The sequence below is a fragment of the Canis aureus genome, chromosome X, assembly GCF_053574225.1.
Source record: "Canis aureus isolate CA01 chromosome X, VMU_Caureus_v.1.0, whole genome shotgun sequence".
NCBI lineage: Eukaryota > Metazoa > Chordata > Mammalia > Carnivora > Canidae > Canis > Canis aureus.
Genome location: NC_135649.1, coordinates 18742296 through 18761900, shown reverse-complemented (window position 1 = coordinate 18761900; position 19605 = coordinate 18742296). Strand labels below are relative to the sequence as shown.

At 37.7% G+C, this 19605-nt stretch overlaps 1 protein-coding gene, 1 long non-coding RNA gene and 1 pseudogene across 4 annotated transcripts in view; 2 read left to right on the top strand and 1 right to left on the bottom strand.

Moving 5' to 3' along the window:
- Positions 1-19605, bottom strand: part of LOC144308521 (uncharacterized) — a 129322-nt gene that overhangs the window by 87722 nt on the left and 21995 nt on the right. The window lies entirely within an intron of this gene.
- PHF6 (PHD finger protein 6) overlaps positions 1-19605 on the top strand; it is a 51686-nt gene that overhangs the window by 28427 nt on the left and 3654 nt on the right. For 2 of the 3 annotated variants that reach the window (XM_077889122.1, XM_077889120.1), the window contains 4 exons: positions 5154-5323; positions 5481-5624; positions 8000-8104; positions 10684-10817. In XM_077889122.1, the coding sequence (XP_077745248.1) occupies positions 5154-5323; positions 5481-5624; positions 8000-8104; positions 10684-10817 (553 nt within the window). The remainder of the gene's footprint in view (positions 1-5153; positions 5324-5480; positions 5625-7999; positions 8105-10683; positions 10818-19605) is intronic. The other variant, XM_077889121.1, reaches the window with a different exon arrangement.
- Positions 6312-6438, top strand: LOC144309338 (small nucleolar RNA U3; annotated as a pseudogene).

The following is a 19605-nucleotide window of genomic DNA, read 5'->3' as shown; positions in this document are numbered from 1 at the left end:
TTTTTGTTTATTCTGTGATTTATCACAGACCTCCTTTCCTATTGGTGTTTACAGATTGACCTCATTGTTTTTATTTTCCTCCATTGAAGTAATCTTGTCTTTTTTTCCCATTGATTGACTTCATTCTTTTATTTTTTTTTAATTTTATTTATTTTTTAAAGATTTTAATTTATTTATTCATGAGAGACACACAGAGAGAGAGGCAGAGAGAGAAGCAGGCTCCACACAGGGAGCCCAACGTGGGACTCGATCCCGGGACCCCAGGATCACGCCCCGGGCCGAAGGCAGGCGCTAAACCGCTGAGCCACTGGGGCTGCCCGAATTCATTCTTTTAAATCATTATGTTATATCCCATAGAATAAATAGAACCACAGTTTAAGAATTTCTCTATTAGATAAAAATCATTTACATTTATTTGTTATACTAATACAAATAAGACTGCATTGATTTTCCTTGTACATATATGATTACATATTTATACAAGTGATTCTATAGGGTCAAATTTTATTTTATTTTTTAAGATTTTATTTATTCATGAGAGATGCAGAGAGGCAGAGACATAGGCAGAGGGTGAAGCAGGCTCCCCTCCCCCACCCAGGAAGCCCAATGCAGGACCCAATCCCAGGACCATGATATCATGACCTGAGTCAAAGGCAGATGTTCAACCACTGAGCCACCCAGGTGCCCCTATAGGGTCAAGTTTTTAAAGATTTTTAAAATTTATTTATTCATGAGACACAGAGAGAGGCAGAGACATAGGCAGAGGGAAAAGCAGGCTCCGTGCAGGGAGCCCATGCAGGGAGCCCAATGCGGAACTCAATCCCTGGACTCCGGGATCACACCCTGAGCCAAAGGCAGATGCTCAACCGCTGAGCCACCCAGGCATCCCCCTCTAGGGTCAAGTTTTAAAAAGGAGTTTGGATTTAACATTAGGGAAAGGACTGTCACACACATACAGGTTATGCTCCCTCCAACTGTGCTGTGTATTTCCTGCCTCTGTGCTGGACGTTATCAGTCTTTAATTTTTGCAAATCTGATGATCTCATTTAATTTTTACTTTTCTTATCAACTGGTACAATTAGGCTTCTGTTTATCTTTTTTTCAATCGTTTATATTTTTTCTGTGAATTGCCAGTTTCTATCCTTTGTGCATTTTTCTTTTGAGGCTTGTCCTTTTGGAATTGATTCGTGGTGAGTGATATCTATAATGGAGGTATTAATTTTCTGTCACTAAATGCAAATGATTTCCCAGTTTATCATTTGTCTTCTAACTCTGTTTATGGTGCCTTGTGCCATGCAGAGGTTTCTTTCCTTCTTTTTTTTTTAAGATCTATTTATTTATGAGAGAGAGTATAGGCCAGCCTCGGGAGGGGCAGAGGGAGAGGGGAAGGGAGAGAATCCTCAAACAGACTTCCCGCTGAGCACAAAGCCCCACCTGGTGCTCCACTCCAGGACTGGACCTGAAATAAGAGTCAGCTGTCCAACCACCTGAGCCACCCAGGAACCCCCATGCAAAAGTTTCTAATGTTTAGTCAGATCTCAATTTTTTCCTTTATGACTTCTTAGGTGTCTTGACCCAAGATTAAAAAGAATACTTTCCTCCATTTTCTTCTCTGTTACATTTATAGTTTGTTATTTTATGATGAGATTTTTTTTCATATGGTATGAGGAAAGGAATCTCAGTGTTTAAAAAATGGATAGCCAGTTATGCCATCGTGTCTTTTCCTCACTCATTTGAAATGCTGCCGTTATACGCTGAATTCCCATATGCTTATGGGTCTATTTTCAATCTTGCTTTCTCTTCTGCTGATATAGGTCTCTTCCTGTGCCAGGATTTTAACTGATGTTTCTTTATAGTACATTTTGATTCTTTTAAAAAATATTCTTGGGTATTATATATTTACTCTTCCAGAAAACTGTGGGATCAACCATTTTATTACAGTTGCATTAATTAGATTAGTGAGAGCTGACATCTTGATGTTAATCCTGTTCATCCAGAAGCATGGTGTAGCTCAATAGTTTTGTGGGGTGGCTTTTAGATTTTTATTTCAACACTTTTCTTATTCTGTTATTGTTGCTTTTTATAAGTAAAGTCTGCTATTTTGATAGGTGAAAATGATTTATCCCTTAATTTACAGTTTGATTCTAGACAAGTCAAATTTTCTGTATGTTTAACTACTTATATTCTGAGAATTTCTTGATCATATGCTTGGTCCATTTTTCAGTTGGGACTTTAATCTCTTATGAGCTTCCATCATAAGTATACTGATCCTTTTTCACAATTGCAGCAGAGTTTTTCTAGTTTATGTTTGCCTTTTAACTTTAGCACCTTTTTTTGCTATGTAAGTTTGAAAATTTAATGTAGTTAAATTTGTCAGTCTTTTATGATTGCTATTAAAGTCCCCTAAAATTTTACATCAAATGGTTCCATATTTAGGACCAAAAAAGAAAAAGCCATGTGGAAAACTAGTCATGTTGGCCTGATAATGGAATGGAATCAGTTAAGTAATTTCTCTAAGAGTGTTTGTTTAAGAATGTAGTGTTACAGTGTTAGTGGTTATTATTTTCATTTTAACAGAATATTGTGTATATCACATGTGTAACATGTATTAGAATGAAACATTTGCTTAGGATTTTTCATTTTAAAGAATTTAATGTGGGGCAAGTGCAAGTAATTCTAACAGCTCTAATGAAATTCTGTGTCTTAAAAATTGTCAGTTTGAAGTTTAAGTCGGTGATGTAGTCCTGATAGGAAATTTGCTACAATGTTAAGATCAAGAGGTATTTTTTAAAATTTATTTTTTATTTTTTGAAATTTTATTTTATTTATTTATTTTTTTTTATTTTTTTTAAGGTTTTTTTTTTATTTATCCACTCATGAGAGAGACACAGAGGGAGAGAGAGGCAGAGACACAGGCAGAGGGAGAAGCAGGCTCCATGCAGGGAGCCCGATGTGGGACTCGATCCAGGGTCTCCAGGATCATGCCCCGGGCTGCAGGCGGCGCTAAACCGCTACGCCACCGGGGCTGCCCTGAAATTTTATTTTAATTCAGTTAATTAACATAGAGTGTAGTATTAGTTTCAGAGGTAGCTTTCAGTGATTCATCAGTTGCATGTAACACCCAGTGCTTATTCCATCACATGCCTTCCTTAATGCCCATCACCTGGTTACCTTATTCCCCCCACCAGAAGGTATCTTTGACTTCTCTGTCTTCACAGGGAGTTAGCTACATGAATTTGCCTCATTGCCTACAAAACGCTATCCACTTCTACCTTTTCCCCTTTTTTCCTTCCTCAAATTCTATGGTGGTTATGTGAAGTTGCAGTGATATAAATTTTTATTAACTGTTTTGCAGTCTAATGCTTTCAGTTTCTTGAGTTTATGTATTCAGATATACTAATTGAATTACCCTTTTCTTGCCATAATGATTATGTTTTTATTTCTGAAATAATAAAGAATTAAAAACCATTGAAGTATTTATTTATTTATTTATTTTTATTTTTTTATTTTTTTATTGAGGTATTTATTAGGAAACATATTGGCATCTATGAATAGAAGTTGATATGCTTTCTCATTGAGAAATTAGTCCCTGGGAGTGAAATTAGTCCCTGGGATTGTTTTTTATTTAAAAAACAATGAAGGGGGATCCCTGGGTGGCGCAGCGGTTTAGCGCCTGCCTTTGGCCCAGGGCGCGATCCTGGAGACCCGGGATCGAATCCCACGTCGGGCTCCCGGTGCATGGAGCCTGCTTCTCCCTCTGCCTATGTCTCTGCCTTTCTCTCTCTCTCTCTGTGTGTGACTATCATAAATAAATAAAAATTAAAAAAAAATTTAAAACAAAACAAAACAAAACAAAAAAAACAATGAAGGCATTAGTGCTGTGCCTAAAACTTTCTCTAGTTTGACGCTAAAAGACAAGTGAACATTTTATTTTTATTCCCTTTTACATTAAATACATTGTCTTATGTACAGTGGGCCCTCAGTAAAGAAAATGTTTGTAGTGAATAGCTGAATGGAACACCCTTCCATTAATGGTAGAAATTCTTTTCAAATTGCTAGGAAATGCAGTTCTAAAATTTCTACATACATTTTAACACTTTAATCCATTAAAGTATACAACTAACTTGCAACATAGCTTTTTTACCATCTATAGTAGAGATTCCTTTTATATTTAACATTTGTTTTAATTACTTGATCAGTGATTCGTTCACTTATGAATGACTTCCTTGTTGGATATGATCATTTGAGTTTCATGATAGTTTAAAAAGCTATCTTAGAACAGTGCTGTCCGATAGAAATTTTTTGTGATGAGAGAAACATTCTATATCTGTGATATTCAGTACAGATGCAACTTCCAACATGTGACTGATTAATAAGCACTTGAAATGTGGTTACTGTGAGAAACTGAGGTTTGGTTTTATTTAATTATAAATGACTAAAATCGTAAAAAGCTACCCTTTTGCTCATGGCTGCTATACTGGACAGCCCAGATATACTTATTTTATTTTCATTTAATTTTCCAAGTTATAGTAAGTTTATTTTCTAGCTAAGTGTTCTGATTTCACCAACAATGTGAGGGAAAACTCTTTGAAACCTATGGTAAAAAAATATATAAGAGCTCATTCTAAAAATGGACTTATTAGAGTTTGAAAATGTTTACAGGCTTAGAGCACAGTCAAGATCCCAAAACTTGTTTTCATAGAATTTTAAATTCAGAAGAAATAATTACTGTTAGAATGATTATAATAAAACTATTTTTTTGGGATCCCTGGGTGGCGCAGCGGTTTAGCGCCTGCCTTTGGCCCAGGGCGCGATCCTGGAGACCCGGGATCGAGTCCCACATCGGGCTTCCGGTGCATGGAGCCTGCTTCTCCCTCTGCCTATGTCTCTGCCTCTCTCTCTTTCTCTCTCTGTGACTATCATAAATAAATAAAAAAAAATTAAAAAAAATAAAATAAAACTATTTTTTTGTATTTGATTTTTGTTGCATTTATATGAGATGTTAAGGTTGCTGTGTTGAGCATACTACAGACCATTTCCCCTCATTTCTGGTGGGGATTTCATTCTAAGGAGAAATGTGTATTCTAAGAACCCATGAAGTAATAATGCTCATTTTAAGATTGGTCCATGTAAAGCTTTTGTTCATTTTTAAGCAGCTGACTTAGAAGAAAGTTTTAATGAACATGAACTGGAGCCTGCATCACCTAAAAGTAAAAAGAAAAGTCGCAAAGGAAGGCCACGAAAAACTAATTTTAAAGGGCTGTCGGAAGATACCAGGTCCACATCCTCCCATGGAACAGATGAAATGGAAAGTAGTTCCTATGTAAGTAGAAAAATGTGGGATGCTTACTTTTTGCAGCACCACAAATATTTCACTTAAACTGTGTTTATAGGTAAAGCTCATCATTTGAAATGTTAATTAAGCTTGAAGGAACTGATAACATATTTTTAAGTTATTTTTTTCTCTTTTACATTTGCAGAGAGATAGATCTCCACATAGAAGCAGCCCTAGTGACACCAGGCCTAAATGTGGATTTTGTCATGTAGGGGAGGAAGAAAATGAAGCAAGAGGAAAACTGCATATATTTAATGCCAAGAAGGCAGCTGCACATTATAAGTGCATGGTAAGCATGGTCCTTTTTATGTGCTTTTAAACCCAAGGTTTTTATTTTTAAGGCACTTAGCTGGTACCAAATAGGGTACTTTTCTCCCCAACATTAGTGGTGTAGAATTATGAATAGCATATCCTATAGTTCCAAATCTTTACAGACTTTATTTATTTATTTTTTTTTTTTAAATAGAGAATTTTTTTTTTTAATTTTTTTTATTTATTTATGATAGTTACAGAGAGAGAGAGAGAGGCAGAGACACAGGCAGAGGGAGAAGCAGGCTCCATGCACCGGGAGCCCGATGTGGGATTCGATCCCGGGTCTCCAGGATCGCGCCCTGGGCCAAAGGCAGGCGCCAAACCGCTGCGCCACCCAGGGATCCCCTTTACAGACTTTAGAGTTTTAAAAATACAGCTTTTGATTTAGTAGGATTTTTTAAAGATTATTTATTTTTAACTAGAATTAAAAATTTTTTTTTGTATTTTTTTATTGGAGTTTTATTTGCCAACATATAGTGTAATACCCAGTGCTCATCCCGTCAAGTGCCCCTCTCAGTGCCCGTCATCCAGTCACTCCCTCCCCTTCTCCACCCACCTCCCCTTCCACCACCCCTTGTTCGTTTCCCAGAGTTAGGAGTCTCTCATGTTCTGTCACCCTCTCTGGTTTCTCCCACTCATTTTCTCTCCTTTCCCCTTTAATCCCAAGACTATACTTTCAGGGATCATTTCTATAGTTTGTTATTTTTATTTATTTATTTGAGAGAGAGAGAGAGTGAGCACAAGCAGGGGGAGGGTGAGAGGGAGAGAGAGAAGCAGCCTCCCCACTGAGCGGGGAGTCCTACGTATGCAGGGCTTACATACTCGGGCTTGATCCCAGGACCTCGGGATTATGACCTGAGCCGAAGGTAGATGCTTAACCAATTGAGCCACTCAGGTGCCCTGATTTAGTAGGATTTAAAGTAATCCTAATTATAGTTACCATATTCCAGATAAGTGATAGTTAACTATTTCATAACTGTAAAAATTTCAGCTTTATAAACTAGTCATGGAAGATACATGTTCAGCCTCCACTATAACCTCGTGCATGTCTGTATCATTATCCTTCACACAATGTACGGCAGTTACTCGTTTATGAGCCTCTCCCTTAACAGACTCTTCATTCCTTGAAGAGAAGAACTGGGCTTTATCTTTGCATCATTAGATCCACATCTGACATATAGGATACATAAACATTTTTTAATTGGATTGTATTGAATTCATTCTATTTATGATTAAGTTTTAAAAATGATAGATTTTTTTTTATTTGAGGTTCTTGACCAGAGATTGGTATCAGATTTGCCTGGGGAGCTTTTTCTGAAATATACATCCTTGGAATAAATCCCACATGTCTAGTTAAAAAAAAAATCCAGGGGGTCCCTGGGTGGCTCAGCGGTTAAATGCCTGCCTTTGGCCCAGGGTGTGATCCTGGAGTCCCGGGATCAAGTCCCACGTCGGGCTCCCTGCGTGGGGCCTGCTTCTCCCTCTGCCTGTGTCTCTGCCTGCCTCTCTCTCTCTCTCTCTCTCTCTCTCTCTGTGTCTCATGAATAAATAAATAAAATCTTAAAAGAAAAATCTGCAGGTAATTCTGATCTGCGTCTATGGTTGAAATTAGCTAGTTTAAACTTATTTTTTTAAAACTTTGTGGAAACGTAAAACAATGGAGATAACAGGGTAAGTAACACTATTGAAATCTTCATTGTTGAATGAAATATTTAATCTTGGGACACCTGGGTGGCTCAATGGTTGAGTGTCTGTCTTTGGCTCAGGGCGTGATCCCAGGGTTCCAGGATCGAGTCCCGTATTGGACTCCCTCTGAGGAGCCTGCTTCTCCCTCTGCCTATGTCTCTGCCTCGGTCTCTGTCTCTCATGAATAAATAAATAAAATCTTTAAAAAAATTAATCTTAGCTCCACACTGGCAACATTAGTTTTGTTTTATTGTCCTTTTTTTTAAAAATTAAAGATTTATTTATTTATTTGAGGAGGGGGGGAGAAAGAGAGAACCCCTGTGCATGGACAGGCAGAGGAGGAGGGAGAGATGCAGACTTCTCTACCGAGCATGGAGCCTGACGTGGGCCTCAATCTCATGACCCAGAGATAATGACCTGAGCTGAAACCAAGAGCCGGACGCTCAAGTGACTGAGCCACCCTGCACCCCTCTTGTCCATAATTTGGGTTATATCTTAATCAGATATATGAATGTATTAAAAATACTTGAGTTGGTACTTGATTATTAAGGAAAAGTTCTCTTTCTCAGGATATTGAAGTAATAGAACATATTTGTTATTCTGTTGTTTAATCCTTTTCTCACAAGGTTTCTGAACATTAAATGTTCCTATATTTTTCTTTTCTAGTTATTTTCTTCTGGCACAGTCCAGCTCACAACAACATCAAGAGCAGAATTTGGAGATTTTGATATTAAAACTGTACTTCAGGAGATTAAGCGAGGAAAAAGAATGGTCTGTGGTTTTATATTTATGCTATGCAACGTAACTCTTCTGACTTTCTGCTTTAAATTTAGAACACATCTCAAATTTATCCAGTCATCAAAGCATTTAATATATAAAGTAGTTCATATGTTAAAGCAAGTATATATTTGACTTATTTGTAATATAATAAAGGATGCTGATGTTTCTGGAACTTATTCCTCTTTCTATGTAACTTCATTACTTAAGAGAATTACACTGAGATTATATTTCAGGATATTTGAGGGTCTTTTAATAAAATAAACGAAGATGTGAATGTGACACACCTTATTACTAAGTTTAAAATGTTATATTATTTAAGTTTGCTTAAAGAACAATTTCATAACCCTACTAGAGCATCGGGAACTTCCCCATGTTGTTATTCATTCTTTTCTTTTTTTTTTTTTCAAATAAAAGGAAAAGATTTTTTTTCAGAGCCTTCTGTTTAGTTAAAGTTCACATACACAGTTATGTCTCTTAAAATGTTTATCATAGCTTTAAGTTTTCTTTATAAAATGTGCCTAAATCTCATGTTTTTAAACATACTGAATTACTAATAAATAGCTTTAAGAAATATTGGCATCTTTATTGATCACTTACTCCTTTACAGTTGATGAATATTATAAAATGTCAATGGAATGCAAAATCTTTTCTTTAAGACCGCAATTGTCTCTAGAGATGACTTGAATTTAAAAATTTTTTGTGAAAATTTTCAAACATCTCAAAATTAGAAAGACTAGTAACACACGTCTGTCCATCACCTTGACCCATCAGTTATCAAGAATTTGCGGCACTCGCTTCATCTATGCCTTTTATTCTTGTTGCTTGAAGTGTTTTAAAGCAGAGCTGAGACTTCATATCATTTCACCTCTACATATTTCAGTATGTATCTCTTAAAAGTTGGACATTTTCTTACCTAACCACTATGTCATTACATCTTATAAATTAACAATGAGTTCTCAGTGTCATTTAATACCCAGTTTGTATTTGTATTTCCCCAATTGTTTCAAAGGTATCTTTTTAAAGTTGATTTGTGTGAATCAGAATCCAAAGGAGGATCACACATTGCATTTGGTTGTTCTATATCCTTGATGTAACCTAGGGCACTCCCCCCCCTTCTTGTCTTTGTTGTTTCTGTTTTTGTTTTGTCGTATGCCATTGACTTGTTGAAGAAAATGAATTAATTGTCCTGTAGAATATCTCATATGTTTTATCTGTCTGTTTGCTTATTCATGATGCCATTTAACTTGTCCCTCTATCCGCCAGATTTTCTTTTAAAGTGGAAGTTAGATGTAAAGGCTTGATTAGATTCAGTTTCAAGATTTTTGGGGGTAAGAATACTTCACAGGTGGGACTATATCATCCATATTTTGTCACATCAGACTTGTCATAATGTCTGATCCTTGGATTCAGGTGGTGAGTCTAATCCCCCCGCCCCTCAGTTGTGAAGTTCCCCTTCAGTCTTTCATCTAGTGGTTTCAGACTTTGGTGAGCTTTATCTGAATCCATTAGAGATGACTCTTTCTTTGTGGAACTGCATTTTTGAAGGTGTGAAGATTGTTGATGTTATCTGTTCCATTTAAATCCAGTTCAGTTTTGATACTTTAATTACTCTCTTCAAAATGAAACTCCTTTAAATCAGAATGTATATTACTTAAAAAATATGTGAGAGAAAAATCTCTTCAACATACCATATCAAGCAGTGTTGTTGTGTCGTACGGCTGAAGTCCACATACGTGACTAGGATAACAATTCAGTTCTCCTGGTCAACTTATTTACCTCTGCACAGTTGAATTTTCATGTAAAGACCTACCTAGCATTTTCCCAAGTCTGCTCCAAAGGAAGTTAGTCCATCAAGGTGCTCCCACACCCCTCCAAAAATATAAGGGCATCGGGAGTTCAATAATTTGGGAACTATTTACCATGTCGTCCTTCTTGCAGAAAGGCTGTGAGAAGTTCTGCAATCAAGCAATCTAAAACTAGCATTCCTTAAACTTACATGACTATGAAACCCTTTTGTCAACAACCACCTTTTAATATCAGAACATTCTTAAGGCAAGCCTGATCTAGGCCAAGTTGTGATATCTTGAAAAGATTTCAGGCCCTTTAGCTTTCCTCTGCCCTTTTACCTACTTGGTAGCAATCCCTCTTGATGGGAGATTGCTTTCCCGGCTTCGTGTTCTTTATTCTAGTCATAATAGGAAAGGAACTGGTCCCAGGGAGGAGAAGAAGCCAACCACTAAAAGATAGATTTTTTTGTGTGTTTGGCACTTTTGAGGAGTGTCTTATTTAATGTTTAGATGTCACATCTTTGAGGGGTACTATAGGTAAATAATGGAAATTTCAGGGAGTGACTTAATATCAGGAAGCCTGTCAAAGTATGGTTAAAATTGCAGCACAATTTAACAGGTATGCGAAACAGTAAGTTCAGCGTACTCTTTTTTTGCTGTGGAAAACTGGCCATTTTCTTTGTAAACTAGAATGTTTGGCTGAAGTCTGGTTAAAATAGAATAAATAAGGTTGCAAAACTTTGAAATAGTGCTTATGATTATTTTTTCTCTTCCCTCAAACAGAAATGTACACTTTGCAGTCAGCCCGGTGCTACTATTGGATGTGAAATAAAAGCCTGTGTTAAGACTTACCATTACCACTGTGGAGTACAAGACAAAGCTAAATACATTGAAAATATGTCACGAGGAATTTACAAGTAAGAGAACAACCACTGTCCATTTTCCTAAACTTGTCAGTAAGTACCCTCAAATGGGTGGCATGAGTTTACTTGGTCACTATTCCTAGGTGGTATTGAGCCAAGTGTAAAATACTTAGGACTCTGTATATAAAGAAACAAGTGCTACGATTGACATTTCCCTCTGGCTACACATACCTGGATTTGCCCTCATTCAGACAGTAGGTATCACACTTCCTGAGTGCCAGGTATTATGCTAAGAGCAGGAGCTGGGCATGTAAGAGCCATCAGTACAGGCACAGACTATGTCCTGATGAAGCCTATAGTCGAGTAGGATAGACAGATGAATTCAATGGCCACATGAACAAGTCTACATTTACAATCTAATTAAGTGCTAGGAAGGATACCTGACAGCACTATGAGAGCTTGTAACCCAGAAGATCTGACTTAGTCCGTACTGGGAGAGTGCTGAGGAATTGACTCAAGGAAATAGACTTTGAGCTGAGCTATGAAGGGCGAAGATCCAGGTGGGTGTTGGGACAGGGTTCTAGGCAGAAGGAACAGCATGGGCAAGACCGAAAGGCAGGACAGAAGTAAGGCTGCCAAAAGGAAGGTGAGTTAGGAGGCTGCTACTCAGGGTCCAGGTAAGGATTTGTGGTAGCTTAGAACAGGACATATTTGTGAAGATAGAAGGCCAAAGACATTCTTGGAAGAATGATGAAAGCATAAGGTTTGAAGATTTGGGATTACGTTTTACCATCTGTTTTCCGGGTCTTCTGTATCAGTGCACATCTATAATGGTTCCATTTGTTTCATTGAACGGAGAATAAGTTGGTGAGGATCCGTGGATTTCTCAACTTGCCTTTGCAAGTTGTAAAGCACTTCCTTACATTCCCAGGATGCAATAAACCAAAGAGTAAACACTCTTCCATTCTGTATACAAAGCAGTTCATATATCGGTCACCATGTATTTGGGTGACTGGATGAGGTGCTAACGCTGTATTATAGAATTTGCCAAACTTTGTTTAATAATAAAGGCAGAGATGTTTTTCAAGTGAGTTCTATCAAGCTTTTAAGGAAAAGAGAATTCTAATACTATTTAAAGAGGTTCAGGGGATCCCTGGGTTGGCTCAGCGGTTTGGTGCCTGCCTTCGGCCCAGGGCGTGGTCCTGGAGTCCTGGGATCGAGTCCTGCATCAGGCTCCTGCTTCTCCCTCTGCCTGTGTCTCTGACTCTCTCTCTCTCTCTCTGTTTCTCATGAATAAATAAATAAAATATTTTAAAAAAATAAAGAGGTCCAGCACATAGCAAAAGATGAAAAACTTGGTTCATTCTCTAAAACTTTATATAATTGTGACACCAAACCTGACAAAGATCACATTTAAAACAAAAATAAGAAAACTATAGACTAGTCTTTTTTTCTTTTTTTTTTAACAGATTTTATTTATCTGTTCATTAGAGATACAGAAAGAGGCAGTGGGAGAAGCAGGCTCCCTGCTGGGAGCCCCATGTGGGACTCTCTCCTGGAACTGCAGTGTTCCTGAGCCCAAGGCAGACACTTAACCACTGAGCCACCCAGGCGTCCCAACTATAGACCACTCTTAACTTTTATACCAAAGTCCTAAATAAAATGTTAGAAAATCAAATCCAATGCTGTCTTCTAACAATTTAAAGACCATTCAAAATTAGGAAATATATTAATGTGATCCATTGTAATTAATAGAGAAAGGAAAATCCTATCACCTTCCTGGTGGATGGTGAAAAGGCATTTGATAGCATTCAACATCCATTTCTGAATTTTAAAGTGCGGTACCAAGAGTGCCTTTGGGAAGCAGGAGTCCTAACAGAGCATTTATGATAGGACAACAGCCAAAGAGCTTTATTTAGTGTTAAAGAAAAGGGACAGTGGTTCTTAACCAGGGCTGAGCCTCAGAACCACCTGAGGGTGGATCGCACCCTCTTTAAAAATGCTCATGCCTGGGCCCCACCCTCAGATTTTGAATTCAGTGGGTTGATGCCCAAACCATGTTTTTGATGATCCCCAAGTTATTCTCATGTTCATCCATAATTGAGAACCACTGTACCAATACACTTTCATTCAGATCCAGGAACAAGACAAGGTGCCAACTATGAATGTTACGTTTCCGCGTTCTTCTGGAGGGTTAAGCCGGTGCAACAAGAAAAGGAAGAAAAATGTGTAATAAATACCATGAAGGAGCAAAATAAAATTGTCAATATTTGTTATTGATGTCATTGTCTACCAGGAAAATCCAAAGGAGCCAACTCCATTAACTAAAATTAATAGGAGCTCAGTAAGGTTGCTGAATATGAGATGTTTTATTTTTTTTAGATGAAGTTTTAAAAACAATTCCAGTAATAACTAGTTAGACAATGGAAAGGAAAAACATCACCCTCCACCCCTTCCCTACACACATACACACACCAAAGTTGAACCTTTTTATTTTTTTAATTTATTTTTAGTTGAACCTTTAAAAAAAAAACTGTTTTACACAGGACCCAAATGGATAGTAAAATATATTATGTTCCTTGATGAAAAGACACAACACTGAAAGATACCCATTCTCCTCAAATTAATCTATGCATGGAACATAGTTTTAATGAAATACAAAATTCTGATGGTTTTTATCCAGAAGAGTGAATGGGATATTATTTTCTACCAGCAATGGTTAAGTTAACTTATGCACCAGAGAAGAACTGCAAGCTTAAACAAGATAGAAATTTGTTTTTCCCCTAAAAGATGTTCCTAGGACAGCAGCCCAGATGTGTTAGGCTCTTTTCTGTGTCATCAGGGACCTCTATTACCATCTCTCTGTTCTCTCATCCTTGGGGCATCCTTCCATAGGCAGTAGGAGGAAGTGGGAGCAAAGGGAAGTGGGATGCAAAGGAGCTGTTCTTCCAGCTGATAGGTTTTTAACCCACATTCCTGGAAGTTCCACACATACTTCTGCTCAGCATCTCATTAGCAAGAATTTAGTCACCCATCCAAGCGGGGCTGGGAAATCCACCCCTGGTGGGCACGTTGCTACCCAAATCTGGTTCAGTGCTACGAAGGGAAGAAGGGAAAATAGGTACTAGGGCAGTCAACTAGTCTTTATCACGTGCAGCCAAGAACAATTTTAATGAGATCAAGAGGAGAGATCCCCTATAGATATTGAAACCAGTCACCTAGTAATTCAAACTGGTACTGGCACAGTAACAGATCATAGGAAATATCTTTGTTGGGTAATTTCGGTGGTACTAGATCTGTGGAGACAGGAGGGATTATTCAATACCTGATCCTTATACAGTTGGCTTTCCATTTAGAAAACAATTTGAATCCTTGCCTCAGACCCCAGAATACATTCTCGATGGGTTAAAAAAATCTAATCCTAAGTAAAACAAAATGTATGAGAAATTTTCTAGGATCTGTTGAGTACAGATGACCTTTCTAAGCATGATAGGAAACTCAGAATTTTTGACTACAGTAAAGGCTAAAGAGGACTCCAAATCCTTAAGAAAAACAGCCCAGTTTAGAAAAAAAAATGGCCAAAGACATGAAAGCAATTTATAGGAGAACTAGCCATGTGTTATAAGCATGTGAAAAGCCATTCATCCTTATTAGTAATGAAGGAAATGCAAATTAAAACAAGATCGTGCGTATCTGATGGGCACAGGTTAGTAGGATTCACATATCAGCTAGGTTCTGGAGACCTGGGCATTCGCATTTGATACTGAGACTGTAACTTGGTACAATTTAGGAGAGCAATTTAGCAATGGAGACCACAATCTTTAACAAGATAATGTGTATATTTTGCTAGTAGTCTGCTTTGTAGGGATTTCTGCCACGGAAGTGAACAGAAAACAGCACAAAGATGTATGTGCAAAAAGTTCCACTGTACCGTTAATGATAGCTGCGGGACCCTCTGGGGCATTTTTTTTACTCCCCTGTACTTCAGATTGATGAGATTAGCACAGATGGCATCAGTCTACTCAGGGATACAGACAGGAACCGCAGCTGGCCAGCAAGGCAACATCTGATACTCCAAGGGAGTCCCTGCAGTGGTCAGTATTAGCAGTACAGCTCAGGCCCAGTAAGCTTGGATTCACAGTGGGTGAATCCTTGCCTTAGATGCCTCCTACCCCATCGGAGCCAGCACCTATCACAGTATAATTACATAGGCATAGGTCATTTTCAGGTTATACTGCACAGGACCAGAGATAGGGCTCATCAGAATATAATTCTCCCAATCTAGCTACAGTCTACAAACAGGGGTTGAGGGGTAGCAGCTTAGTAAAGAAGTAGATTCACCATGCCACTTTTTACTCGGTTGCCAGGAGAATAACTAGAATTAACTAAAGATGAAATGGGAAAAGAATTTTATTAGCCTTTTACCCACAATAGCATAAATTGAGCCCAAAACAGAATGTCTATCAAGAGACTTTTAAGTTTTAGTAGCTGTGTTTAGTGGAATACTATGCAGCAATTAAAGATCGAAGTAGATAATATGTGGAGAGTCACAGAGGTATTTCTATGATTAAGGTGAAAACAAGTTGTATGATCTATTTTGGCTTATAAACATCACATGTGCATATACGTGTACAAGATATGTGTCTATACATAAATTTTTGAGGTAACAGTTACCTCATTGCATGGGGAAGGAAGAGAAGCAATTCTGTATTTACATAGTTCAGTGGTTGAATATTTTTGTAAGCAATACATTATTTAAAGCAGCATTAATACTTAAACTAACAGGCCCATGTTAAACATCTAAAATCAGATCTATGGAAAATTACTATATCTAAATTTCAGCTCTATCTAGATATTGTAATAGTTATCCATTTTCACTTAGGGAAAAAAAGGAAAATAGAGATAAGGGGTGGAAGGTTTGATGTGAACTTTAATTTTACCAGCAAACAGAATTTTAAATCTTTCAGAATATTTTCTAGACATTTAAGTGTTTCTGTGTATGCACGTATTCATAAAAAGATTTTCTTATATACACCTTTTATAATCTGTTTTCTACTTGCTATATCTGAAACATATTTTTCTGTGACATTAAACAGTTTAACATCACCATTTTAATGGTTGCATAGTATTCCATTGTATGGGTCTATCAGTTTAAACAGTTCCTTTTTTTTAAAGATTTTTTTTATTGATTTATTCATGATAGACATAGAGAGAGAGAGAGAGGCAAAAACACAGGCACAGGGAGAAGCAGGTTCCATACCGGGAACCCGACACGGGACTTGATCCCGGGACTCCAGGATCACGCCCTGGGCCAAAGGCAGGTGCTAAACCACTGAGCCACCCAGGGATCCCCAACAGTTCCTTTTTAAATTTTTATTTATTTATTTTTATTTTTTAAAGGTTTTATTTATTCATGAGACAGAGAGAGAGAGAGGCAGAGACACAGGCAGAGGGAGAAGCAGGCCCCACGTAGGGAGCCCGATGTGAGACTCGATCCCGGAACCCCAGGATCATGCCCTTGGACCAAAGGCAAGCGCTTAAACCACTGAGCCACCCAGGCGTCCCTATTTATTTTTAAAGATTTTACTTATTTATAAGAGACACACAGAGAGAGGCAGAGACATAGGCAGAGAGAGAAGCAGGCTCCATGTGGGGAGCCTGATGTGGGACTCGATCCTGGGACTCCAGGATCACGCCCTGAGCCAAAAGCAGCTGCTCACCTGCTAAGCCACCCAGGTGTCCCAATTTTTATTTTTATTTTTTTAAGATTTATTTATTCATGAGAGATACAGACAGAGAGAGGCAGAGACAGGCAGAAGGAGAAGCAGGCTCCCGGAACCCTGGGATCACGCTCTGAGCCGAAGGCAGATAGATGCTCAACCAGTGAGCCACCCAGGCATCCCTAATCATTTCCTTTTTTAGACATTCAGATGGTTTTTACTCTTGAGCTCTTAGAAAACCATGTTGCAGTGACCATCTCTAAAGAAAATATTTACACTGGGATCCACAGTGATTTGAATTACTCTTTATTTTTTCACATTAGAATTTGTTTCTAAAATCTGCTTACAGGCAGCCCAGGTGGCTCGGCAGTTTAGCGCCGTCTTCAGCCCAGGGCCTGATCCTAGGGACCCAGAATCAAGTCCTACGTCAGGCTGTCTGCGTGGAGCCTGCTTCTCCCTCTGCCTGTGTCTCTATGCCTCTGTGTGTGTGTGTTTCTCATGAATAAATAAATAAAATCTTAAAAAAATAATAAAATCTGCTTATGGTGCAGATTCCAGATTTTTTCTTAGAGATTATTGAGTTCAAATGAGAGTCCATATGCAAGTAGTTTGGGAATAGAAGAATGCACAAATAGGAGGAAATGCAAGGAGAAATACTTCTGAATGAAGTGGCTTCCCTCCCCTACATGTGGCTTTCCTTTACTGGCTCTAGAATTCTGGGTCCTGGATATATTCATTAAATTATTTTTTTAATCTATTCATTAGATTAAGTGTATTTGTTCATTAAAAAGACGAGGGAAGATTTCATGGTGATTCTGCTTACCCTGTTTTATTGTCTCTGACTAAACTTTAAAAAATATGTTTCTAAAAAAAGTCCATCACCCACCATAAAAAATTAAATTCTGTGATAGAGATCTTATTTGGTTGACACCTGTGGTCTTGGTGTCTAGATTGGTGAAAAGCCATATAATGGGTCTATGCTAGTGAGAAATAATCCCATCCATTTTAACAACAAAGGGCTCATCCTTTTAGAAAAACCTCTTATGAAAAATCTCAAAAATATACAAAAATAGGATAGCGTAGCAACGCCCCATCTCAGCAGCTCCCAAGTTATTGCCACACTTGCTTTCATCTACTGTTTTTCTTTCAGAGATCTGCTAAAGCAGAACCCCACACCTCTTGCCATTGTATCCCCACATACTTCAGTATCACTATGCCATTATCACACTTTGTAAAATTAACAGTAAGTTTTTAGTGTCATCTCCCAAGTCCATGTTCACAATTCCCCAGTTGTGTTGGAAATGTCTTTTCAGACCTGCTTTGTTTCAAATCTCAATACATACAAGGTCCCTACATTGCTTTTAATGGATATGTTTCCTCGTCTCTCAATATAAAGCAATCCCCACTACACCCCATCTTTCCCCTCTACTTGCAGAACCTGGTAAGTCGTCCTGTGAAAGTCCCATGTTCTAGATTTATCCTTTTGCTTTTCCAGGATGCCATTTACCTTCTCTACCCCATAATTTATAGGTTGGCTCAAAGGCTTGATTAGATGCAGGTTATATTTTGGAGGGAGACACTTTATAGGTGCACTATGTAGGAATTCACTCTTAATATTTGAACTCAGGTGTTTTTTTTTTTTTTTTTAAGTAATCCCCAATATGCTGCATTTGAAGAGAACAACATCTCCATAGTTCTTTGGAAATAATTGAAAGTGTTTTAAGAATAAAAAAATAAATAAATAAATAAATAAAATAAATAAATAAAATAAAAAAAAAATTAAAAAAAAAGAATAAAAAAATAAGCAAAGCTAGGTTTGGAAGTCAGTAGCTATTGTGGCTCCCCACCCCACCCCACCTGTCCCTGCCTTTTATTCTACTCACATGTTAGAAACCCTTCCTGTTAAACCTAGTTGTAGATCATTTGTGTCAGAATTCGTATATGAGTGTCTACTGATGACCACAAGAGGGCATCCACTGAACATTTTTAAAGCCTTCCATCTTGTCATCTGTGTACAATTGACGTAAAACTGAGCTGAGATCAGCTCACCCATTTTTTAGGGTGGAGTGCTTAACTATAAAACACATAATGTTATGTATATGTTCATTGGCCTACCTAAACCTTTGTCTTAGATAACTCATATTGCTATTTTTATTAAAAATGGATGGATGTCAAGATATATATACCCACATAAAAGGTTCTCAAAACACCCCGATGCCCAAGTATGAGACCAGTGGCTATTTGCTAATTTTAAAAGGGAAAACCTGCCTTTACAATGGAGAAGTCTGGCTATCACTGCCACCTTAACCAAATGATCAGATAGCATCACTATTAGTAGGGTATTCTGAAATCAACATCCCTCCTGAATGTGCAGGGTCACCTATCAAATATACTGCACTAACTAGGAAAGTTGAACTTAGGGCTAATCAAGCCCTTAGACCTTATTTCCAGTTTCTAGGAAATATTGGATAAGAGAGAACCAAATAAAATAGTACCATAATTTGTCAAATCCAGAATGGCATTTTGAAAAGATAGCTAGTCTGACTTTTCCCAAAAAGTCAGCTCATGGGAGAAAAAGAAGTTGGAGGAGCCAGGCTAGATCAAGAGAGACCTAGCCAAATGCAGGGCGGGGAAAACTGTGAGGGGGCCCAGGAAGGGCCAGGACACCATTGAGGAAAAGACATTTTGAGGAGTTTGAATAAAAATTTCTCGTGCAATTTGAGCAGAGAGCAGCAGTATATAGTTTATACTATTTCCTAAAATGCTTTTGAATTCTGTATCTGAAACCTAGAATTTGATCATTTTGTCTATCTACCTGCAAGTTTATATTTTCAAGGTGGCTGGAAGCTTCATTTTTAATCTCAATGGGCAAAATGAGGCATTGCCTCATCTTTGGGCATATGTACAACTTTTATCTTAAACCATAGGTTTTCTTTCAGATGAACTTCTATGATCTCATTAATAGAGTGCTTTCCTATCATTTACTTGGAAATGGACCTGTAACTAAATGTAGTGTTTTTTAAAAGCATAGATGAGGAAACTCTTATTTTAAATGGGCACCAAGCTCATCTACTAATGGCATACATATTGTATTTATTTATTCTACTCACATATTAGAAACT